At 36.1% G+C, this 24,474-nt stretch overlaps 1 protein-coding gene across 2 annotated transcripts; it reads left to right on the forward strand.

The window, feature by feature from the left end:
- Positions 1–1,981: 1,981 nt before the first annotated feature.
- Positions 1,982–21,048, forward strand: atp1a1b (ATPase Na+/K+ transporting subunit alpha 1b). Of its 2 annotated transcripts, XM_048193501.1 has the most exons (23): positions 1,982–2,137; positions 4,411–4,524; positions 5,348–5,407; positions 5,488–5,691; positions 5,775–5,888; positions 6,049–6,183; positions 6,298–6,415; positions 9,482–9,750; positions 9,839–10,147; positions 12,117–12,251; positions 12,560–12,755; positions 12,834–13,009; positions 13,091–13,227; positions 13,314–13,464; positions 14,996–15,164; positions 15,236–15,390; positions 15,509–15,632; positions 16,547–16,692; positions 18,290–18,420; positions 18,529–18,630; positions 18,714–18,805; positions 18,943–18,994; positions 19,513–21,048. In XM_048193501.1, exons 1-22 carry the CDS (start codon positions 2,126–2,128, stop codon positions 18,969–18,971), a joined length of 3,078 nt encoding a protein of 1,025 aa, XP_048049458.1. In that variant the 5' UTR covers positions 1,982–2,125; the 3' UTR covers positions 18,972–18,994; positions 19,513–21,048. The 2 variants fall into 2 exon arrangements, with proteins under 2 accessions (XP_048049458.1, XP_048049457.1); XM_048193500.1 differs by having other exon boundaries at positions 18,943–21,048.
- Positions 21,049–24,474: the final 3,426 nt, after the last annotated feature.

Genomic DNA, 24,474 nt, shown 5'->3' on the forward strand with positions numbered 1-24,474 from the left:
CCAACGCTGACAGATGAAAGGATTCAATGGAATCAATTCCATGGAATCAATTCAATGGAAAGGATTCCGGAAGAGAAGACAATGCTGAATAAAGTCATAGTTTTTGTTATTTTTGGACCAAAATGTATTTTCGATGCTTCAAAAACTTCTAACTAACCCACTGATGTCGCATGGACTACTTTGATGATGTTTTTATTACCTTTCTGGACATGGACAGTCTACCGTACATACATTTTCAATGGAGGGACAGAAAGCTCTCAGACTAAATCTAAAATATCTTAAACTGTGTTTCGAAGATGAACGGAGGTCTTACGGGTTTGGAACGACATGAGGGTGAGTCATTAATGACATAATTTTCATTTTTGGGTGAACTAACCCTTTAAAGAGACACACAAAAACGTGCGATTTTGCTCATACCCAAATAGGGGCAAATTTGACAAGCTATAATAAATTATATGTGGGGTATTTTGAGCTAAAACTTCACAGACACATTCTGGGGACACCAGAGACTTACATTAAAACTTGTAAAAGGGGCATTATAGGTCCCCTTTATGTTGTTTGTGATCATATTTTGCTGTATTTTATTGTTATACTCTTATAGTTGTGGACACTTCCATATAAAATTGTACTGAACATGATTTTGTTTGGTTTACAGATTTTCAAAAATATATGAATTATATACAGTTATAAAAAATAAAATTAAAAATTTCTGGTAAAATGTTTTGTTTAAAGGTAGGGTAGGTAATTTTCAGAGAGGCTAGCAATAGCAAGCTAGCTTTGAGAGCCCTTCAGAGCGCTCAACAAAGCCATGCCTCTTACAAAACACATGAATGTTTAAAGCAAGGAGCAAACAAAAGCATCACAGGAGATGGCATTTAGAGTCTCAAGTCTTAAAGGGATAGTTCACCCAAAAATGAAAATTCTGTCATCATTTACTCACCCTCAAGTTGTTTCAAACCTGTATACATTTCTTTGTTCTGTTGAACACATAGGAAGATATTTTGAAGAACGTTTGTAACCAGGCTGCATTGGGGCACCATTGACTTCCATAGTAGAACAAAAAAATACTATGGAAGTCAATGGTGCCCCAGAAATGTTCAGTTTCCTACATTCTTCAAAATATCTTCCTTTGTGTTCAACAGAACAAAGAAATTTATACAGGTTTGAAACAACTTGAGGGTGAGTAAATGATGACAGAATTTTCATTTTTGGGTGAACTATCCCTTTAAAGCACATAACATTACAATAATAATGAACATAAATAACTTAAAGAGCACTGACCTGTACCACCTGACTGCTGCAGATTAATTTCACCATTGATAGTGCTGCCATTGAAACGCATACATTCGAGACACAAACTGCTCAGAGTAACGTCACATAGGCCTACAGGTTTCCATCTCTTCAAAATTATGGTAGTTATGGCATGAATGCAGCATACACTCGTTGTTTTGGTTAAGGAGGAACTTGTAAATGGTGGCTGCTGTTCCGTTTGTGGTGATGTCTGTGTAACTGTGCGTAGCATGAAACGCGCTGATGATGTGTGATGTCTGCGTGGAGGTATGAAAATACATATGCTGGCAGAGAGGTAGGACATCGGACCAAATGCAATGATTGGGTGAACATTTTATGGTCCTATGCCTTCCACAGATTATATATTAATACATTTATTTAGACCACTTAACTTAGTGACTGCAATCAGGATGTGAAGAGACTTTTAACCAGCACAACAAAACTGTTTCTGGAACAAATCGCCTAACCTGCCTTTAACATTAAAGTAAAAGTTGATTTTATTCTGTTCTATTTATTTTATCTCAGACAAGCTATTTATAGTGAACTTTGTCATATTCATAATTATTTAGAGTAATTATAAATGCTTAAGGGGATAAACGTTGTCTGGTGGATTCAAACCTTAGATTTTACACTTCTCCTCTTGTGCACACACACACACGCGCGCGCTACACACAGTTTGCTCTCTTCCTATTGGTTGTTCAGTTTCTACACAAACTCTCATATGAGTTGAGCTGCAGCAGAGTTGCTGCTGATTTGATGCTCTGCTCCTGACATCTGAAAAGGGCTTTGAAAGTGAACATAAAGTTGCACATTCGCCGTGCACAAGCAAGCAAAAATGGGAGTTGGGGTAAGTAAAATGATATTAATTCGCGTGTTATGTTAAGCATTTTTGATATTTAGATTAATGGGTGTCAGGATGCGTTTATGAAAGTTATTTTCTAAAAATAAGGATTATAAGATCGCTGGTGATAGCCTACAAAGACTACAATATTCAATATAAAAAGTAAATATATTTTGATAACACAAACTGTGGTAACGTCTAGTTCAGAGCTTGTATTTGTTTCAAAAACTGAATAGAATAAATATTTCATATTCTGTGTAGTCATCATTATGTTGTATGTTGTTGGGTTGTGGAGTGACTTATTGTTTATTATTCTATGACGGCATTTAATATTTCAGTATATTTGTATTTTGAAGTGGGAGTGTCGTAGGCTGTAGTATGACCTGTGGAGTGCTTGCAGAACTCATTGCTATTCATCACTATTTCCGGCCATATTAGCATACTCAGTGTGGAATCATGATTTAAAACCGTGCTTCCACTGTTTTGCTATAAACTTTCTATTTATTGTAATTGTTCTTGCGTAATGTAATAGTTGCATATGTTCTTACGTCCTAATACTAGTTTTACAGTCACAGGTTGTTGTTTCTATGTGGAGTTTTCTCTCCTCCCCTTAACATGGTGTGCCTTATCTAGGTCAGTACACTCGAATTAACACAAAACTTCCTAATCCTTTTTAATAAGAATAAAGGAAAGATATCAACATGTAGCCTAATGTGCTGTACCTATTTTCACAGTGTAGAGTAGACTCATAGGTTCTTTCACTGTACAACCAAGCAGCTGTGTTTAATTGGGTGTTAAGTGGGATTATTTGTAACTGATGTGACTTTGTTTGAGATCATTCAATGAAATCAAAACCACTGTGGAAAAACATTCTCAAATCCATTTTTCATTCTCACAAACAGTTGCTCCCGTCACACTCCCATGTGTCACCTTGAAGGTGGCATAACATGTTTGCCTGAGGCAACAATTGCAGTGAACTCTGCTTGACTGGACAGCTGAATAAAACATGAGCAGTCTTTGTGTGGCTGTTTATCTGTTGCGTGTTTACGAATGTGTGACCCTCGCAGATATTCTCAGATAAACTAATGATACTCCCACCGTTGCCTACTCATGTTCTCTTTTGGAAATGAAATGTACTGTGGGAAAAAGCTTTGTTGATTCTGCTTATTTCTTTTCATTGGATAGAGGCCAAGATGACATGGTTGCTTCCATGTCCCTAGTTGAGACTGGCTCTGTGCCACAGAACATTATTAGACTTGTTTGTTCCATGTAGCAGATCATGTCAAGAGAAAGCTGATCTCATTTTTAAATACATCAAAGACCCTTGAGAACTGAGGAGGCTGGCAGTAATTTGAATATGTTTTAGTAATCAGATAGTTGGGCTTGCCCTCATCTTCACCACATGAGATATAAGGTAATGGGTGACTATGGAAACATGGTAAAAACATGCCTTTAATGCACAGTTTGCATTATCCACTGCTTTCTTTTATTTATTAAAAAAGGTACATTTGACCAAAAATGACAATTCTGTCATTATTTACATCGACCTTCGTGTTGTTCCAAACTTCTGTGACTTGATTTCTGCCACAAAACTCAAGAGGAGAAAATTTAAAGAATTTTTTTTTTGATGCAGTGACAGTTAACAAGACCTAAATCGTTCACGCTTCACGAAGGATGTAAGAGCACCATAAAGGTGTCATAAAAGTGGTCCGTTCAACCATTTTCTGAAGCCATACAAATAATTCTTTTGGGCCAGATCTTTCCAGTGAATCTGTTGAACCGGTTACTAGAATCAGTCTGAAATTAATTATTAATATTTGAATCTAACTGATCTGGTTCTCGATTGCAATTCATTGATTCAATTATCTAATTGCAGAGATTAACAGCCAGGATAATATTATCCATGAAAAACAGAGTAAATGTCAGTCTTTTTCTCACCTAAATATATAGCAAGACTTTTGGCTGCTTGGAATATAGCGCACTAGCTGAATGAACCACTTTCGTGGTGTTTTAGAATCCTTTTTAGAAGCTTGAGAGCTTCAGAAAGCTTTGTAATTTCATGAGAAAGAGCATCCAGCACAGTCTTCAGAACATCTCCTTTTGTGTTCCACTGAAGAAAGAAGGCTATACGGGTCTGAAACAGCGTAAGAGAGTAAATAATGACATAATTTTCTTTTATTTATTCCTTGCATGAATTATAACCTAACTTTTGCCACAAAATGACTCAGTAACAATTGTCACAGCCAAGATCTATTTAATGTTTCAAACATCTATTTCAGGATGGACGGGACCAGTATGAGCTGGCGGCAACGTCAGATCAAGGAGGGAAGAAAAAGAACAAAGCCAAAAAGAAGGAGAAAGATATGGATGAGCTGAAAAAGGAAGTGGATTTGGTAAGTCTTTACTTACAGTTTTGTTTCAGTTTAAAGGTCCCGTTTTTCGTGGTTTTTTGAAGCTTTGATTGTGTTTATAGTGTGCAATATAACATGTGTTCATGTTTCGCGTGTAAAAAAACACAGCATTTTTCACATAATTTACTTATCTGTATACCGCTGTTTCCACTGTCATAAAAACGGGCTGATGACTTCCTTGTTCTATGAAGTCCCTCCTTCAGAAATACGTAACGAGTTCTGATTGTGCCAGCGGTTCCTGTGTTGTGATTCGACAGCAGCTTAGCGCACCTTGCCCAGAAAGTGCTGCGCATAGTTTTACATGTGGATTATAATTTTCGGGAACCGAGTTAAACATAAATTGTAACCATTGATCTCTAAGTACAGCGTCCCTGGGAAGGCCAAACAAAGGTGAATGGACTGCGGGATGAAAATAACAGCGTTTCGACGACATGTCGACAAACACACTCTACAAACGCAACTCTTGCTCTTCTCTGTGGGAGCGCAACAAGACCACGCCCCCTTTTTTTGTGTATTCCTGTGGGCGGAGGTTAGTCAAAAAACTGTTTTAGTGACGTCATTAAAGAAGGAAGTAGAGGGATGTAGTCCAAACTGGCCGTTCGATGTAGGCGACTTCTGTTAAATAAAATATCTCGCTTGGCATTGAACTTTGAGCTTTAAAATTTTACAGATTTTATTTATACTCTAACAACAACATTACACACTAACTAAAGTTTGAAACATGGGATCACGAAGAACGGGACCTTTAATACACTCTCTCATAATTTTTCCAAGGTTGAATCTTTTGGTATAATATTTATTTCAGGATGATCACAAACTGACTTTGGAAGAGCTCCACCGTAAATATGGTACAGACTTGAGCAGAGTAAGTCCTCCAAGTGGTTTTTCTCTTTTATAAAATTACTCTTAATAGACTTAACATAGTCTTCTCTGTGACTTCATCAGGGTCTTACAAGCGCCCGTGCGGCAGAGATTCTGATCCGTGATGGACCTAATGCCCTCACTCCACCTCCAACTATCCCAGAATGGGTGAAGTTCTGTAAGCAGATGTTTGGAGGTTTCTCCATGCTATTGTGGACTGGTGCCGTTCTCTGCTTTCTTGCATATGGTATTCAGGCAGCAATGGAGGATGAGCCTGCCAATGACAATGTGAGAGGGAATGCTGAAAAATATGTGTGTTCCTTTCTTGGATGTATTATATCTAATCTTGACTATCTCTTTGTGCAATGCAGCTGTATTTGGGAGTTGTGTTATCAGCTGTGGTGATCATCACCGGATGTTTCTCATACTATCAAGATGCTAAGAGCTCAAAAATTATGGACTCTTTCAAGAATTTGGTTCCCCAGGTAGATATTTCTTCCTAATTTCAGTCCTATTTTTTTCCATTCATTTTACCATTTTTGTCTTTAAACCTGATAAACTAATCTATGAGCTTTAATGCATTGTATTTTTGTAGTCTTATGTGTTTTTTGTTCAAATTATAAACCTTTTTTGTTTCTTTTCTAGCAAGCATTGGTTGTCCGTGATGGTGAGAAGAAGCAAATTAACGCTGAAAACGTGGTGGTTGGTGATCTGGTGGAAGTAAAAGGTGGTGACAGGATCCCTGCTGACCTGAGAATCATAGCCTCACATGGCTGCAAGGTTATTATAAACCTCTATTTCTTACCTTAGCTGATCAGTGTAGTGAGAACTTCACATTTCCTTTCTGTGGCAGTGGCATTTTGTAAAAATATCTTTTAAATTGGATGTTTTAAGGTGGATAACTCCTCACTGACTGGAGAATCAGAGCCTCAGACACGGTCCCCGGATTTCTCAAATGATAATCCACTAGAGACCAGGAATATTGCTTTCTTCTCCACCAATTGTGTAGAAGGTATTTTATATTCTTATTTCCTACAGATGTTCAGTAAAGTGTTTCACTTCTATTCTCATAATTGTTATGATTTCATTGTGAATAAATTTATATACCTTTATTTTTTTTATATTGACACTTTTACTTTTATTATTTATTACTCATTATACCATTAGGTGGCAAAAAAGTATGGAAGCCCGTTTCCGCCACTAAAAAAAAAAAAAAAAAAATTGCGACTTTTTATCTCAGAATTCAGATTTTTTAACTCGCAATTGCGTGTTTATATCTCACAATTGCGAGTTATAAAGTCAGAATTCTGAGATAAAAAATCGCAACTAATCTTTTTTTTTTTTTTTTTTTAGTGGCGGAAACGGGCTTCCATAAAAAAGTGATGATATCTTTATGATGATATTATTCACTTAACCAATTTATTTAAGAAATGAAATTAGAAATGAAACAAATGACTGACATCATGAGTGAGTCATTGAAACATTTTATTTTCTGATTGGATTAATTTAGCATGGTGATTCATTCAGGAACACCAGTGGTTAAAGCTGCTGTAGGTAACTTTTGTAAAAAAAAAATTTTTACATATTTGTTAAACCTGACATTATGTCCTGACAGTAGAATATGAGACAGATAATCTGTGAAAAAATCAAGCTCCTCTGGCTCCTCCCAGTGGTCCTATTGCCATTTGCAGAAATACACCGCTCCCGGTAAGAAACAACCAATCAGAGCCAGGAGGAGTGTCTTAGCAGTGTCAATCAATCAAGCTCGCGTGCGCGCTGATCTCACCCCTCCCATGCACAGCGCCAGCGCATACAGGCTTCAAGATTACCGGTGTGCCGCAGCTTTGCTTATGGCGGAAAAACAATCCAAACTGTCAATTCCTCGAGTGGCACCTGCTCATAAAATAAAGACGGGTAAACGGAAAAAGACAGATGACGATGATAAAAAGGCCAAAAAGAAAGAATTAGATAGAGCCCGAAATAAAACGAGGGTAAATATCGGAGCGGCTTTTCCGAGGTGGAGGGAGCTATGTGTCCTGAACGGATTAAAAACCGATGCAGAGTCAGCCACATTTCTGCTTGACAAGTAAGTATCCCTGCTTGATTTGTTTAATTTAAGAACTACACAACTAAGATAATTTCAAAACAGGACTGACAAATTATGTATGGCATGGTTTCTTGTAGATTTCAGGTTTCAGGTTTCTTGTAGATTTCAGGGTGGTCCTTTGCATATAACATCGTTTTATTTCGCCATAAGCAAAGCTGCGGCACACCGGTAATCTTGAATTTGACGCCTGTACACTGTGCATGACAGGAGTGTGATCAGCGCGCACGCGAGCTTGATTGATTGACACTGCTAAGACACTCCTCCTGGCTCTGATTGGTTGTTTCTTACCGGGAGCGGTGTATTTCTGCAAATGGCAATAGGACCACTGATAGGAGCCAGAGGAGCTTGATTTTTTCACAGATTATCTGTCTCATATTCTACTGTCAGGACATAATGTCAGGTTTAACAAATATGTAAAAAAATTTTTTTTACAAAAGTTACCTACAGCAGCTTTAATTCTACTGTGGTTTTATTTGGAACTACTTTTTGTTACCAAAGCAAAAACAAAGTAACTGGCAATATTGTGTCTAAAATGTAATTTACTTAATATTAAAGGATTAGTCCACTTTTTTAAAATAAAATTTTCCTGATAATTTACTCACCCCCATGTCATCCAAGATGTTCATGTCTTTCTTTCATCAGTTGAAAAGAAATTAAGGTTTTTGATGAAAACATTCCAAGATTATTCTCCTTATAGTGGACTTCAATGGACTCCAGACGGTTGAAGGTCAAAATTACAGTTTCAGTGCAGCTTCAAAAGGCTTTAAACGATACCAGACAAGGAATAAGGGTCTTATCTAGAGAAACGATCGGTCATTTTCGAAAAAAATTCAACTGTATATGTTTTATATAAACAGATGATCGCCTTGTACGTGCTTCCGCTTTCTGCATTCTTCAAAAAACCTATGCCGTATGTCCTACACCTTCCCTATTCTACTTACGGAATGAACGCGGCGCCAGTTCCGTTTTTTTCCGTAAGTAGAATAGGGAAGGTGTAGGATATACGGCATACGTTTTTTGAAGAATGCAGAAAGCGGAAGCACGTACAAGGCGATCATCTGTTTATATAAAACATATACAGTTGTATTTTTTTTTGAAAATGGCGATCGTTTCGCTAGATAAGACCCTAATTCTTCGTCTGGTATCGTTTAAAGCCCTTTGAAGCTGCACTGAAACTGTAATTTTGACCTTCAACCATCTGGAGGCCATTGAAGTCCACTATAAGGAGAACAATCCTGGAATGTTTTCATCAAAAATTTCTTTTCGACTGAAGAAAAAAAGTCATGGACATTTTGGATGACATGGGGGTGAGTAAATTATCAGGAAAATTTTATTTAAAAGTGGACTAATCCTTTAACTTCTTGTTTATTGAACTGTTGTATAGAAGCAGTATCATATTTAAATTGTGTCATATGTAAATATGATATACATACACTTCCGGTAATAAGTTTGGAGTTGGTAAGATTTTTTGATGTTTTTTTTTTTTTTTAAGAAGTCTCTTATGCTGACCAAGGCTGCATTTATTTGATTGAATATACAGAAAAATATTATTACAGTTTAAAATATTATTATAGTTTAAAAAAAACATTTCTATTTAAATATATTTTAAAATGTATACTTTCAGCCACCATTACTCCAGTTTTCATTGTCACATGATCCTTCAGAATTAATTCTAATATGCTGATTTGGTGCTTAATTAAGATTTCTTCTTAATATCAATGTTGAAAACAGTTGCTTAATATTTTTTGTGGAAACCATTAATCTTTTTCTGGATACTTTGATGAATGGAAAGCTTAAAAGAACAGCATTTATTTTAAATTGAAATTTTTGTAACATTAAATGTCTTTACTGTCACTTTTAATCAATTTAATGTGTTTTTGCTGAATACAGTAGTAATTTATTATTTTTTTAAAAATACAAGCCTCAACTTTGGTGTCTTCTGTTTCTTGTAATACTTCACATTTGTTTTAGGTACTGCACGCGGCATCGTCATCAGCACCGGAGACCGTACTGTAATGGGCCGAATTGCAACACTTGCGTCTGGTCTAGAGGTTGGGCGCACCCCCATTTCCATTGAGATCGAACACTTCATCCACATCATCACAGGCGTGGCTGTCTTCCTGGGTGTCTCTTTCTTTATTCTGTCTCTCGTTCTTGGTTACTCCTGGTTGGAGGCTGTTATCTTTCTTATTGGCATCATTGTGGCCAATGTGCCTGAAGGTCTTCTTGCTACAGTCACGGTAAGTTTGTTCAAACTTACTTACTATTACTTACAAAGTTAGGCCCTTATATTTGCATGACACCTACTCTCTGTTTCTCATTCTTTAGGTTTGTCTCACCCTCACAGCTAAACGTATGGCTAAGAAAAACTGTTTGGTTAAGAACCTTGAGGCCGTTGAAACCCTGGGCTCAACCTCAACCATCTGTTCTGATAAAACTGGCACATTAACGCAGAATCGCATGACTGTAGCTCACATGTGGTTTGATAACCAGATCCATGAGGCTGACACCACAGAAAATCAGAGCGGGACCTCCTTTGACCGCAGCTCGGCCACCTGGACTGCATTGGCACGCATTGCTGGGCTCTGCAACAGGGCTGTGTTCCTGGCAGAACAGACCGATGTGCCAATTCTGAAGGTTCGTTTTTGATGTGATGCACAGCAGTTATTCTATACTTATTATACTTATACTAACCTATGTCACAGGGTATATGTTCATGTATGGGTCATTGCACAAGTTATACAGTAACTTTTGGTGGGTGTATATATACAGTGGTGGTCAGAATTATTGGCACCCTTGGTAAATATGATCAAAGATGACTGTAAAATAAATCTGCATTGTTTATCCCTTTGATCTTTAATTCATAAAATGAGCAAAAATCTATCCTTTCATTGAAGGACAAGAATTGAAAGTGGGGGAAAAATCACATTATGAAATAAATGTTTTTCTCCAAAACATGTTGGCCACAATTATTGGCACCCCTAGAATTTTTTATGAGTAAAATATCTCTGAAGTATATTCCCATTCATATTTACATTTTTTAGCACACCAGGGTGATCATGAACATGAAATTGTCCAGCCATGACTTCCTGTTCCACAGGAGTATAAACATGAGGAAACACAAAGACCAAATTCCCTTAATCATTCATCACAATGAATAAAACCAAAGAATATAGTTCTGATGTGCAGCAAAAGATTGTTGAGCTTCAAAAATAGAAAGTGGCTGTAAGAAAAAAGCTAAAGCATTGAAAATCCCCATTTCCACTATCAGGGCAATAATTAAGAAGTTCCAATTAACTAAAGATGTTACAAATCTGCCTGGAAGAGGAAATGTGTCTAATGCGCGGTGAGGAGGTTGTTCAGGTCCCACAAGTTGTTCAGGAGGTTTTCAAAAAAAATCTTCTGCTCTCATCCGGAAACAATCTCCAGTATATTCAGTTGTCAGACAAGACTGGAACTTCAAACTGGACCAGCTTCTATGGTCAGATGAAACTAAAAAAAAAGATTTTTGGCAGCAAACCCACCAGATGGGTTTGGTGCACACATGGATAAAAAGTACCCCATGTCCACGGTTAAATATACTGCTGGATATTTAATTTTGTGGGCCTATTTTTCTGCTGGAAGTCCTGGACACTTTGTTCAGATATATGGTATCATGGATTCTATCAAATATCAACAAATAAAAAATCAAAACCTGACCGCTTCTGCTAGAAATAAAACAAAAGGAGGTTGCAAAAACTATTGAATAAAAGGGTGCCAATAATTGTGGCCAACGTGTTTTGGATATACACATTTATTTCATAATGTGACTTTCCCCCCACTTTCAATTCTTTTTCTTCAATGAAAGGTTAGATTTTTGCTAATTTTATGAATTAAAGATCAAAAGAATAAACAATGCAGATTTATTTTTACAGTCATCTTTGATCATATTTAACAAGGGTGCCAATAATTCTGACCACCATTGTATATATATATATATATATATATATATATATATATATATATATATATATATATCTCAATCACACTTTCCACAAAAATATTAAGCAGCCCAACTGTTTTTTAACATTGATACTAATAAGAAATGTTTCATGAGCGGGAAATCAGCATATTAGAATGATTTCTGAAGGATCATGTGACTCTAAAAACTGGAGTAATGATGCTGAAAATTCAGCTTTGCCGTCAAAGGAATAAATCATATTTTAAAATATTTTAAAATAGAAAAGTTATTTGAAATGATAATAACATTTCACAATATTACTGTTTTTAATGTATTTTAGATCAAATAAATGCAGCCATAGTGAACATACTGTAAGAGATTTATTTTAAAAAGCTTAAATAATCCTACCGACCAAAACTTTTGAACTATTATATAAAACCATAAACAGACAGACAGACAGATAGACAGATAGATAGATAGATAGATAGATAGATAGTTTGATTAATTGATTGATTGATCATATCAGTATTATAATTTGTCAGTGTACCGTCCAATAATGATCCTTATGAAAATTGGAAAGTAAAAACATGTATGTCACCTCTTCATTGCGAACACTGTTTGTAAGATTTTAAACGAAATATCTCACTTTTGTGTTTAAATGTTTAGAGAGATGTTGCTGGGGATGCGTCTGAATCTGCTCTGCTGAAATGCATTGAGCTTTGCTGTGGATCAGTCAAAGAAATGAGAGAAAAGTACACCAAAGTGGCGGAAATCCCTTTCAACTCTACAAACAAATATCAGGTACTGGATGTAGGATCTTACATCTCTATATGGATTCTTATTTGGAATGCAAACAAATGAATAATTTCAAATAAAAAATAATAAAATATGGAATATAATTAGTCAAATTTAATGGGTCTGTGTTGAATTGTGGATTTGTGGCCAAAAACATAAAGCTGTTATTTCAAGATTGGTAGAAACATTCCTTTGTGATTTTTCTAATTAATCACACTAAATAAACATGTTCAGTTGACAGCCTGAATTTTCACATGCTACTTATAAAATGCATCTCATCATTATCTGAAATGATCTGATGCATGCATTGATAGTTGTCAGTGCACAAGAACCCAAATGGTGGCACAGAGTCTAAACACCTGCTGGTCGTGAAAGGAGCCCCAGAGAGAATCCTGGACCGCTGTGCTACTATACTGATACAAGGGAAGGAGCAGCCTTTGGATGATGAAATGAAAGAATCCTTTCAGAATGCTTATCTGGAGCTTGGGGGCCTTGGAGAAAGAGTTTTGGGTAAAAGAGAAAAAACTGCTTCTTCAAATAAAAGTTGTGAGTTCACCTGGACTGATCATTCATGTTCTTCTCCAACAGGCTTCTGTCATTTCTACCTCCCTGATGAACAGTTTCCAGAAGGTTTCCAGTTTGATACTGAGGATGTGAATTTCCCTACGGAGAATCTGTGCTTTGTGGGTCTCATGTCAATGATCGACCCTCCACGTGCTGCTGTACCTGATGCTGTAGGCAAATGCAGAAGTGCAGGAATAAAGGTAAAGCAGAGATACATATCCAGCATATGTGCTGAATTTATTATATAATTATAGTATACACATATATTTCTGAACTATTAGGTTATCATGGTAACTGGTGACCATCCAATCACTGCAAAAGCCATAGCAAAGGGTGTTGGGATTATTTCTGAGGGTAATGAGACTGTGGAAGACATTGCTGCTCGCTTGAATATACCTGTCAATGAGGTCAACCCCAGGTATCGCAGTGTGTTAGTTTTACCAAAAACGTTACTGTAACTTGCCTTGACATGAATCTAATAACTCAGTGAATGTCTCTTTTCAGAGATGCAAAGGCCTGTGTGGTTCATGGTGGAGACCTGAAGGACCTCACGGCTGAACAGCTAGATGATATTCTGAAGTACCACACAGAAATTGTGTTCGCCAGAACGTCACCACAGCAGAAACTGATTATTGTTGAGGGGTGTCAGCGACAGGTAATGACTGAACTTCTGAATATACCTAAACAATGGGTTGTGGACCTTTATGCTTCAATTAGACAGACAGCTTAGAACAGGGGTTTTCAAACCTTTTGGTTCCATGGACCCCAAAATTTGATCCCCACTTGCAGGGGCGGACTGGCCATCTGTGTGATCTGGAGAACCACAGAACGGCCGGTACTCCAGGTACTCCCACCACCCGCCACGCACGCAGTCATCATCTGTTTTTTCCCCCCACTAATCTGTTTCACACTCCAGTACTGTAGGTGGCAGCAATGCACCTTTAAGTTGGATGCCAGCTGCACTGGCCGTGGCCGCCAAGTAAGCAGCAAAGACGTTATATGTGTATTCAAGTTAATCTAATATGCTTTTAACACAACATCTAGTCGACATCAGTGCTATTGCTATAATTTGGATGGTATAGTATCATGAGCCACAATTAAAGTTTTGTGACACTCATGCCAGGCGTAATTGTTGTTGTCGTCGAGTTTCCGCACGCCGATTGCTTTGGGCCGGGCCTAGTCAAAGTCCAGGGCCGTTTTTTAGTCCCAGTCCGTCCCTGCCCACTTGTGATAGGCACCCTTTTAAAATAAAAAGGCAACTAAGTATTATGTACATTTAAAATTTTGGAATCAGTAAGATAAGCACCACTTTTTCCAACATTACTAATAGTAATAAATGTTTCTCGAACAGTAAATTCACAAGTTCGCCTGCCCATTCAGTTTGAATGGTTAATGGTAAAACAAACTTGGCTTGCTGTCCTCGAAGTAGGCTCGAACCCGAGGCTCGGCTCGAGCTCCGAGTTAAACCCCCCTATAACAGTACTGCATAGAGGGAGAATAAGAGAAATAGAGGAGGAGATGGGGAGGAGGAGGGATGCTGGAAGAATTGTCGCTGGGATGACGCAGCGACTGCTGCTTATATACGCTCGCAATGATGATTGACAGGACTGAATGTTTAGGCTCCTCCCGAACCTACGTTTGGAACTACATTCAGCATATTAAAGGGTTAGTTCACCCAAAAATGTAAATTCTCTCATTAATTACTCACCCTCATGTCGTTCCACACCCGCAATACCTTCGTTCATCTTCAGAACACAAGTTAAGATATTTTTGATAAAATCCGATGGTTCAGTGAGTCCTCCATTGACAGCAAGATAATTAACACTGTCCAGAAAGGTACATGTTTAAAACATGTGACTACAGTGGTTCAACCTTAATGATAAGAAGCAGCGAGAATACTTTTTGTGCACCGGAAAAACGAAATAATGACTTTATTCAACAATATCTAGTGATGGGCGATTTCAAAACACTGCTTCATGAAGCTTCGAAGCTTTACGAATTTTGAAGTTTTGAATCAGTGGTTCGGAGCGTGTATCAAAATGCCAAAGTCGCGTGATTTCAGTAAACGAGGCTTGGATACGTTTCGAAATTTCAATGGTTCACGTGACTTTGGCAGTTTGATACGTGCTCCGAACCATCAAATTGTAATTTTGAGTTAATGTTAATAAATCATTTCTGTTCCAAAGGGAGCCATTGTGGCTGTAACAGGGGATGGTGTGAATGATTCTCCTGCACTGAAGAAGGCTGATATTGGTGTTGCTATGGGCATTGCTGGCTCAGACGTGTCCAAACAGGCTGCCGACATGATCCTGCTAGATGACAACTTCGCCTCAATCGTCACAGGCGTAGAAGAAGGTACGGGAGACCTTTATTCATATCTTCTCATTGTTGTGGGCTCTTTTATTAGTGTTTTCTCTCCACTCTAGGGCGTCTGATCTTTGACAACTTGAAGAAGTCCATTGCTTACACCCTGACCAGTAACATCCCTGAGATCACACCCTTTCTGTTCTTCATTATCGCCAACATCCCCTTGCCTTTAGGAACTGTTACCATTCTGTGTATTGACCTGGGAACAGACATGGTCAGTGCAGAACACATTGGGTTATTTTCTTTTTCACACTTGTATTTGGTCTTTCTACCTCTACAAGAGTTGACAGTTAATCATTTTTTGTTTTGTTTTGTTTTGTTTTGTTTTCAAGGTCCCTGCTATTTCTCTGGCATATGAGGCTGCTGAGAGTGATATCATGAAGAGACAACCCAGAAACCCTAAAACAGACAAGTTGGTGAATGAAAGACTTATTAGCATTGCATATGGGCAGATAGGTAGGTGGCCATTTTGTGTCTTTGTTCTAGTAGCCTTAATTGTAGAGAATGGTGGTAAATATGCTAAGATTGTGTGTTTGATTCCTGGCAAATACATACATACTGATACATATCTTCAATGTAAAAACATCTGCCAGAATGCGTACGCTACCGTTCAAAAGTTTTGAAAGTTTCTTATGCTCACCAAGGCTGCATTTTATTTGTCAAAATATAGTAAAAACTGTAATATTTTGAAATAGTAGTACAATTTCAAAAAACTGTTTTCTATTTTAATATATTTAAAAATGTCATTTATTCTTGTGATGGCAAAGCTGACTTTTCAGCTTATTTATGTAAAATAGAAATCTTTTGTAACATTAGAAATGTCTTTGTCATTTTTAATGCACATCAACTTAATGCATCATTGCTGAATGAAAGTATTCATTCTTTTTTCACATTTATTTGTATAGCGCTTTTCATGATACATATCGTTTTAAAGCAGCTTTACAGAGAATGCATGTCAACATTACAATTTAGAGAATGCAGTTAGCTAATAATGTAATAATTTAGGCAATTTAATTTACAATCACTGTTAGCAGGTTGCTTGGCTAAAGAGATGCGTCTTTAATCTAGATTTAAACTGGGTGAGTGAGTCTGAGCCCCAAACATTATCAGGAAGGCTATTCCAGAGTTTAGGAGCCAGATGAGGACCCATTCATTCATTCATTCAAAAAAATCTTACTGACCCCAAAATTTTGAAGTAAATGTAAATAAACTACTGTCAGAGATCCAAAGAGATCCAAAAACTCCCATTCCAAGTTTTTGCTGACTAACATGCTACCATACTTTATAAAGGCTTCTCACAATAGAATATTTCAAATATTGCTTCACAATTAAAAAAATATTTTAATGCAAGATCTTGTCTGGTTCTGCAGGTATGATTCAGGCTCTGGCTGGATTTTTTGCATACTTTGTCATTCTTGCCGAAAATGGCTTTTTACCATCAAGACTACTAGGAATTCGTGTTGGTTGGGATGACAAACATATTAATGACCTGGAGGACAGTTACGGACAACAGTGGGTAGGTATTATGAATTATGTCACAGTTGTGAACCATGATTTGCGACATGCTAATAAGGGGGAGGGGTATTCTCATTCCACAGTACCTATTGCTCTATTTTCCCAAAAGAGAAAGAAGTTTTTCTCTTTTTAAAATAATTCTCTTATGCTTACAAAGGCTTCATTTATTTGATCAAAATACAGTAAAAACAGTAAAACGTTCAGCAGCCATTACTCCAGTCTTTAGTGTCACATGATCCTTCTTCAGAAATCATTCTAATATGCTGATTTGGTGCTCAAGAAACATTTCTTATTATAGACAGTTTTTCAGGATTCTTTGATGAATAGAAAGTTCAAAGGGACAGCATTTATTTGAAATAAAATTTATTTGTAACATTATAAATGTCTTTACTGTCACTTTTGATACATGTAATGCATCCTTGCTGAATAAAACTATTAATTTCTTTAAAAAAAAATTACTGACTTGTAAGTGTACGTCTGCTAAAACTAAATCTTGTCAGCATTTAGGAATACACAAGCATATAGTTGTATATAGCTCCAAAACCCTAATTTTTATTTCATGAAGTCGTCTTAAAGGTGCCCTAGATTATGTTTTTAAAAGATGTAATATAAGTCTAAGGTGTCCCCTGAATGTGTCTGTGAAGTTTCAGCTCAAAATACCCCATAGATTTTTTTTATTAATTTTTTTAACTGCCTATTTTGGGGCATCATTATAAACGCGCCGATTTTATGCTGCGGCCCCTTTAAATCCTGTGCTCTCTGCCCACAGAGCTCGCTCTTGCCTTAAACAGTGCCTTAACAAAGTTTACACAGCTAATATAACCCTCAAAATGGATCTTTACAAAGTGTTCGTCATGCTTGCGGCATGCATGTGTCAGATTATGTGAGTATTGTATACTGTTATATTGTTTACATTGATTCTGAATGAGTTTGATAGTGCTCCGTGGCTAACGGGTAATGCTACACTGTTGGAAAGATTTATAAAGAATGAAGTTGTGTTTATGAATTATACAGACTGCAAGTGTTTAAAAATGAAAATAGCGACGGCTCTCTTGTCTCCGTGAATACAGTAAGAAACGATGGTAACTTTAACCACATTCAACAGTACATTAGCAACATGCTAATGAAACATTTAGAAAGACAGTTTACAAATATCACTAAAAATATCATGTTATCATGGATCATGTCAGTTATTATTGCTCCATCTGCCATTTTTCGCTATTGTTCTTGCTTGCTTACCTAGTCTGATGATTTGGTTGTGCACATCCAGACGTTAATACTGGCTGCCCTTGTCAAATGCCTTTTATAATGTTGGGAACATGGGCTGGCATATGCAAATATTGGGGGCATACATCCCGACTGTTACGTAACAGTCGGTGTTATGTTGAGATTCGCCTGTTCTTCAGAGGTCTTTTAAACAAATGAGATTTATATAAGAAGGAGGAAACAATGGAGTTTGAGACTCACTGTATGTCATTTCCATGTACTGAACTCTTGTTATTTAACTATGCCAAGATAAATTCAATTTTTCATTCGAGGGCACCTTTAAGTAATACTTTTAGGTTAGTATTTTACCAAAGCACTTTTATGTTTTTCAGACATATGAACAGAGAAAGATTGTGGAGTTCACTTGCCACACAGCGTTCTTCGCCAGCATTGTGATTGTGCAGTGGGCCGATCTGATTATCTGCAAGACCAGGCGTAATTCTGTCTTCCAGCAGGGAATGAAGTGAGTCTGGGAGAACAAATGAGCTCTGAATGAGCGTAAGCCGTGTTCTTGAAGAGATTTTCATTCATTTATTGTCTATTTACTGCTATTGTCTATGTACAACTACAGGAACAAAATCCTGATCTTTGGATTGTTTGAGGAAACAGCACTAGCGGCTTTCTTGTCTTACTGCCCTGGCATGGATGTGGCTCTCAGAATGTACCCACTCAAGTAGGCTAAAATTGATTTGTATACAACAAACATAGTTATTTCTCGCCTGGTTCTTTGGTTTATGTTCTGCTCTCTATATACAGGCTCAATTGGTGGTTCTGTGCCTTGCCGTACTCTCTTCTCATCTTTATTTATGATGAAATCAGAAAGCTCGTCCTTAGAAGGAACCCTGGAGGTAATCAGGAAACTGTTCTAAGCAATTGCACTGTATTGTAGAATTTAAATGAATACGAATGTATGTCTATGTACTGTATGAATGCATCATTTTCTATTTTTATCTGTAAAAAATAAAACATTTTTCTTTCTTTGCAGGTTGGGTGGAAAGAGAGACGTACTACTAGACCATCATGTTAGCAATACATTTGTGAGCTATCTTTGTGGCGTTACAGTAGTTTATCTCTTCTGAAATTAACCTGTAAATTTTAAAATATTTTTATATAGAACAATTGTAGTACTGAGATCATGCTGACACTACATGCCGTGCTTAGACTTGAAAAACTTGAAAAGTTTTTAATTGTGTAATTTGAATAAACTGTCGACTTCACTAAAGATGTGGTCTCATTCAGTAACTTTCTGTCTTGTAAGTGACAGTACGATTTCTGATTTTTTTTTTTGTATGTTATGTTAATTATCTTGGTACAGTAAGGATGGAATATCCATATTGATGGTCAATATGGATATATACAGTAAATGTGCCAGTGATGTTTTTGTGAAGGTAGCAAGTGATGTTTTTGCAAGTCTGTACTGCGTATTATAGTGTAATTAATTAATTTCTAAATAAATATATTTAAGTGTATTATTAAGACACATCAATATGAACATAGTGCCTATGTTGCTTGTTATATAGTTTGTACTAAAATGTGTTTTTCTGTCTTCATTCAGTCAACTTTCTCACTGAATGGTTCTTTCAAGATGGCTAAGAGCCTAGTAACCCAGAAGAATAGAATCGTGTTGGCATGGATACACAGCAGTAGCCCTAAACTATTTCATTTAGAATTTAAGGAACAGAATGTGCCTGTATTTTCTCTTTGTTTTTCATTCATTTAGAACCCACTGGAATGTTAAACCACTCTTTGCTTTTTGTTATTCTGCAGTGGTGTTACTGGGTTGATTTGGCTTACACACACACACACACACACAAACTAAGCTAACACTGCACAAAAATTCATCTTTCTGAACTACTTTTTTGATAAATCATGACTGCATGATTCATTTTGAGCATGAGCAATATGAAAGGGCAGTGACTTCTAGATCAATACTTTTCAGCCCACTATAGATAAATCATGATTTATTAGTGCAAAGTCCATGCTTTTTGTTTTTGCAGACAAATTAATTACTAAAATTTATCTCAGTCAAACTTTCTTTTTGTGAATGTGATTAACAGATTAACACTAACTAATCATCTCTGACTGAATGTGACAAACTACACTCAAACTCAAGACAATATATTCAAACCACCACATAAAACTGTAGGCAATTAGTTTTTTATAATAATTATGAAAAATTATTATTTTTTGTTTATCAGTATTTGAACATATATAGCTTACATATTATTCAGCAGTATCTTGGCAGTCAAGGTGACCCAAGTCCTGCTGATCTTGATCCAGATCCTGACAGAGCCAGATGGGTCTACAGTCAATATTACTCTCATTAATGTCAGTTCTGTCTTGTTTAATTGCCTTTTTTAGCTTGCATGTATCTCCTTGTCAGCCTTCTTGTTCCACACATTTTTACACCTGTGGCTTGTAATCCTTTTTCAGTCAATGTGAGCCAGAAACCCCATTTTGTGAGCCATAATTTACTTGCATTTTGTCATTGCTTTCCTGATTTCCTATTGAAAGAAATGTTTTAGAATATGAATTGTCTGCATTTGGGTTAAAAAAATATTACCTTTATTATGCAACTTCATATGCATACCAATTGCATGCTTTTGTAGGCCAATGCAATGTGATGTTCTTCTTTTTGAGATGGAAAGTGTTTGACTCCAACCCATATGAGAAAGTAACTCTTCAAAGCACTAGAAGAGGCCTGCAGAGATATTAAGGTGTGGGAGGTATGCTCCCACACCTTTTGGTGTGTTTTGGTGTCAGTATTTAAAAAAAAAAAGAAAAAAAAATTAATAAATGCAATGTCTGAAAAGAATGGTTGGAATTTTATGCATTGTCTTTATGTAAATATAAAACGCCCCAGAAGCATATAAAAAAGTGGCTGTTCAAACAAAAACATTTTTTTCTTAAATGTCTTATAAAAAAAAGCTCTTTACAGGTATTTCCTGGATTGTTGAAACCTTTTCTTTAAATTGCAAATCTCTTGTAGTAAATCATTAGCTGACAACATGCACGAGCTAATGTAACTGCTGTATCACTGCATCAGCAACTACACAGTTACTGCCTTTAAATAAAGCAACATGCAGCAGATCATCAGTGTTTCTCAATCATCACTAACTGAAGCACATCTCTCCAGCACAATGGTAACCTCGCAAAACTAAGATAACAGAAACAGAACATTAAACACTAACAGATCTCTCTAGATCTCTGCAACTTCACTTATTACAAACCACTCTGACTTTATTTCTTTCATACAAATCTTCTTAATGAGGTGATCTTTTATCAAAATTGATAAATGTCACCATTACGGAGGTAAGCGCTTGCTTTAGTTGGGCTCCTGGCCCTTGACATTTTTACTTAAATTTTTCTTCAATTGTTGTAATTGTGTGTTTCTAAAGCACATTTGCAGCAAAAAAAAAAAAAAAAATCTAATCAAGTAGATTTTGGTTGCTCATAGTTGATGTTTTTGTCATCATCCAGTGCACTCAAAAAAAAAAAAAAAAAAAAAAAAAAGATTTTTTGATGCTGTTCAGTTTATTTAAACAATTTATTTTGATTCAGCACCATTGTATCGGGTTTCTGGTTTAAATGTGATCGATTCATGTTAAATTGACTTGAAACGATTACTCTTTGACTTAACTTGATATTTTCATATTGGAATAACATGTTTCAATGTTTTCACTTCCCATCATGCTTTGCAAAGGGGCTGAACTAGGAGTGTAAATGTTGAAATAAAGTGATATTTTAAGCAGTTTTTAGGAAGATGAGAAAATGGAAAGACTTTTTAATGTTTACTGTTCTATTATGTTGGTATTTAAAAGTTTCTGTTAATTAATAGTTTTGGGGTTACCATTGTGGTGAATTGTTGCACTTGTACTTGGGTTGAGTACGGTGGCCCAGTAGTGCACAACACAACGAAATAAAAAAAAAAAAAACATAAGTTCACAACACAACGGAATCAAGCCACAACACAACGGAATTAAACCACAACACAACGGAAATGCTCCCGACCACTTGGGGGCTCTCAGAGCTAGGTAATATTACTATTCCTTGCCACTGTTCTATAAAGTCGACAGTTTTACAAAGATATCAATACCATGATTAGTTTTAAGTATGTAAGCATTGTATATCGACATGGTATATTAATTAAAAATCAACTACGTTCACAATAGCTTCATATTTATACTTGTGAATGATTTGACGCGATACCACGGCGCATGATAAAGGGAACATCCACCAATTCCACCAAGTGGTTAAAACGTATAATTTGTATTCATTAAAATTACTTTTAACATTTAAAAACAGACATGTTCAAATTCCAAAGGTTGTTAGTTCCTGTTGGTAAGACTGACAAGCTTTGGAATTTGAATATGTCTGTTTTTAAATGTTAAAAGTAATTTTAATGAATACAAATTATACGTTTTAACCACTTAGTGGGATTGGCAGACGTTCCCTTCATCATGCGCCGTGGTAGCGCGTCAAATCATTCACAAGTATAGGCCTAAATATGAAGCTATTTTGCACGTAGGTGATATTGAATTAATATTTCATGTCGATATGCAGTGGTTACATACTGTTTAAACTAATCGTGGTATTGATATTACTGCCGACTCTATAGAACAGTGGCAAGGAAAACTAACTTTACCGAGCTCTGAGAGCCCCCTAGTGGTCGGGAGCATTTCCGTTGTGTTGTGGCTCGATTCTGTTGTGTTGTGTCTCGATTTCGTTGTGTTGTGAACTTATGTTTGCTTTTTTAATTTCGTTGTGTTGTGCACTACTGGGCCACCATAGTTGAGGACCTGCTAACAAACTTTTAAATTAGAAACAATGAGAGGATAAAAGAACAGGAAGATGGCTTTATAACATCCAAAGAATTGTTGGTAAAGGCAGAATAACAAGGAGAAATAGAAAAGAAGAATCAATTATATCTAGACTTAGATTTGAACATACAGCACTTAACAGTACTCTAAATAAAATAGGGAAACATCAGACAGGAGCATGTGAGTATTGTAAACAAGAAGAAACAGTGGAACATGTTATAATGAAATGTCCAAAATATAATAGTGAAAGGAGAGAATTGATTTTTTATTTAAAAAGAATTAAGATGAAGTTTAATTTGACAAATTTATTGCAAAGGAACTCACATGAGGAGTGTATTGATTTTTTATTACTATATTTAAAAATGACTGATTTAGATAACAGATTATAGGTGTTTAGAAGTTGATAGGTAAAGGTCCTTGCATTCTTGGTCCACACTCCTAACCAGCAGGTGGCGGTAATGCACCTTAAAGTTGTATGCCAACTGCCATAAAATCAAGAAGAAGAAGAAGAAACTTTCAAATTACTTTAATAAGAAAGTAATCACTGTGGTAGTGCTCTGGGTTGCATTTCCCAAAAGCATTGTAAGTGTTGATTGTAAAAAATGTTGATCCATGCCACCAATGGACTTGTGATCAATTTAGGCTTTACAATGTTTTTGGTTAAGGCAATTTAGGATGAATCCAGTATCACATTTAGATTTCTAACACAGAACATCACGAAAGTTATATAAATCACAAAATTAAACAAGAAGAATTAATTGTAAAAATCAATGTATATGAAAACAATTTATTTTTAATTTTTTTTTTATTTATTGCTTTTTATTTATTTTCCAAAACATTGTAAATTAGTTGGGCTGACACTATTAAATTAAGTTGTGCCCAACCATAGTAAATAAGTTGAATCAACCTTAATAAATTAAGTTGACCCAACGTAAGTACATTAAATTGGAATAACAGAATTGCATAATGCTGAAATAAAGCAACTTAATCATGTGGAAATCCTTTCCATGATTTTTTTTTTATGTTCGTTCAAAGAGTTATTTTTTTGAGTGTGGCTTTATTCAATGATCCCTGAATATTGTATTTTTTTCATGTTGTTGTAGTCTTATGATAATAAAAATCCTACCATGCTTCGATATTTTGAAAGTTTTTATCATTGTGCAGAAATTATCCAGACAGGATTACGTAGACTCACACAGACATCAAGATTCTGCGTATGAACCTCAACAATGGTGACAAAATTTTCAGATAAACAGATTAACTCTGAGCATCACAAAACAAGCTACTAAAGTCCCAAAAAAGATTTTTGTTTATTGTCACCATTGTTGAGGTTCATACGCTGATTCATGATGTCTGTGTGAGTCTAAAAGACACTGCTCAAAACTCTGTCAGCATAATAAATTAAAAAAAAAAAAAAAAAAACTCATAAAAAAAGAAAAACAAACCATAATTAATGCTGAAATAACAGTTAACACACTCTGACTTTAGTCTCTAGAGAGAATCAGAACACTAAATAATGATTGATCATCATTACTAAAAAAACAAATCCATCTAATCTTTTTTTGCTTACAATTTTTGCTGTAACAAGCGCATTTTGAGAACACAGCTAAAGCAGCCAAAAAAAAAACCTAATGTTAAAACTTCAAGAATCAAGAGCCCATCTAAAGCAAACGCTCACCTCCATAATGGTGACTTCA

This window comes from Megalobrama amblycephala, linkage group LG6 (genome assembly GCF_018812025.1).
Source record: "Megalobrama amblycephala isolate DHTTF-2021 linkage group LG6, ASM1881202v1, whole genome shotgun sequence".
Classification (NCBI taxonomy): Eukaryota; Metazoa; Chordata; class Actinopteri; order Cypriniformes; family Xenocyprididae; genus Megalobrama; species Megalobrama amblycephala.

Bases quoted from the DNA above. Each gene is read 5' to 3' on its own strand.
- atp1a1b (XM_048193500.1), top strand. The intron at 12,252-12,559 runs GTACTGGATGTA...ATGCATTGATAG, and splicing joins ACTCTACAAACAAATATCAG to TTGTCAGTGCACAAGAACCC. The intron at 16,693-18,289 runs GTAGGTATTATG...TATGTTTTTCAG, and splicing joins ACAGTTACGGACAACAGTGG to ACATATGAACAGAGAAAGAT.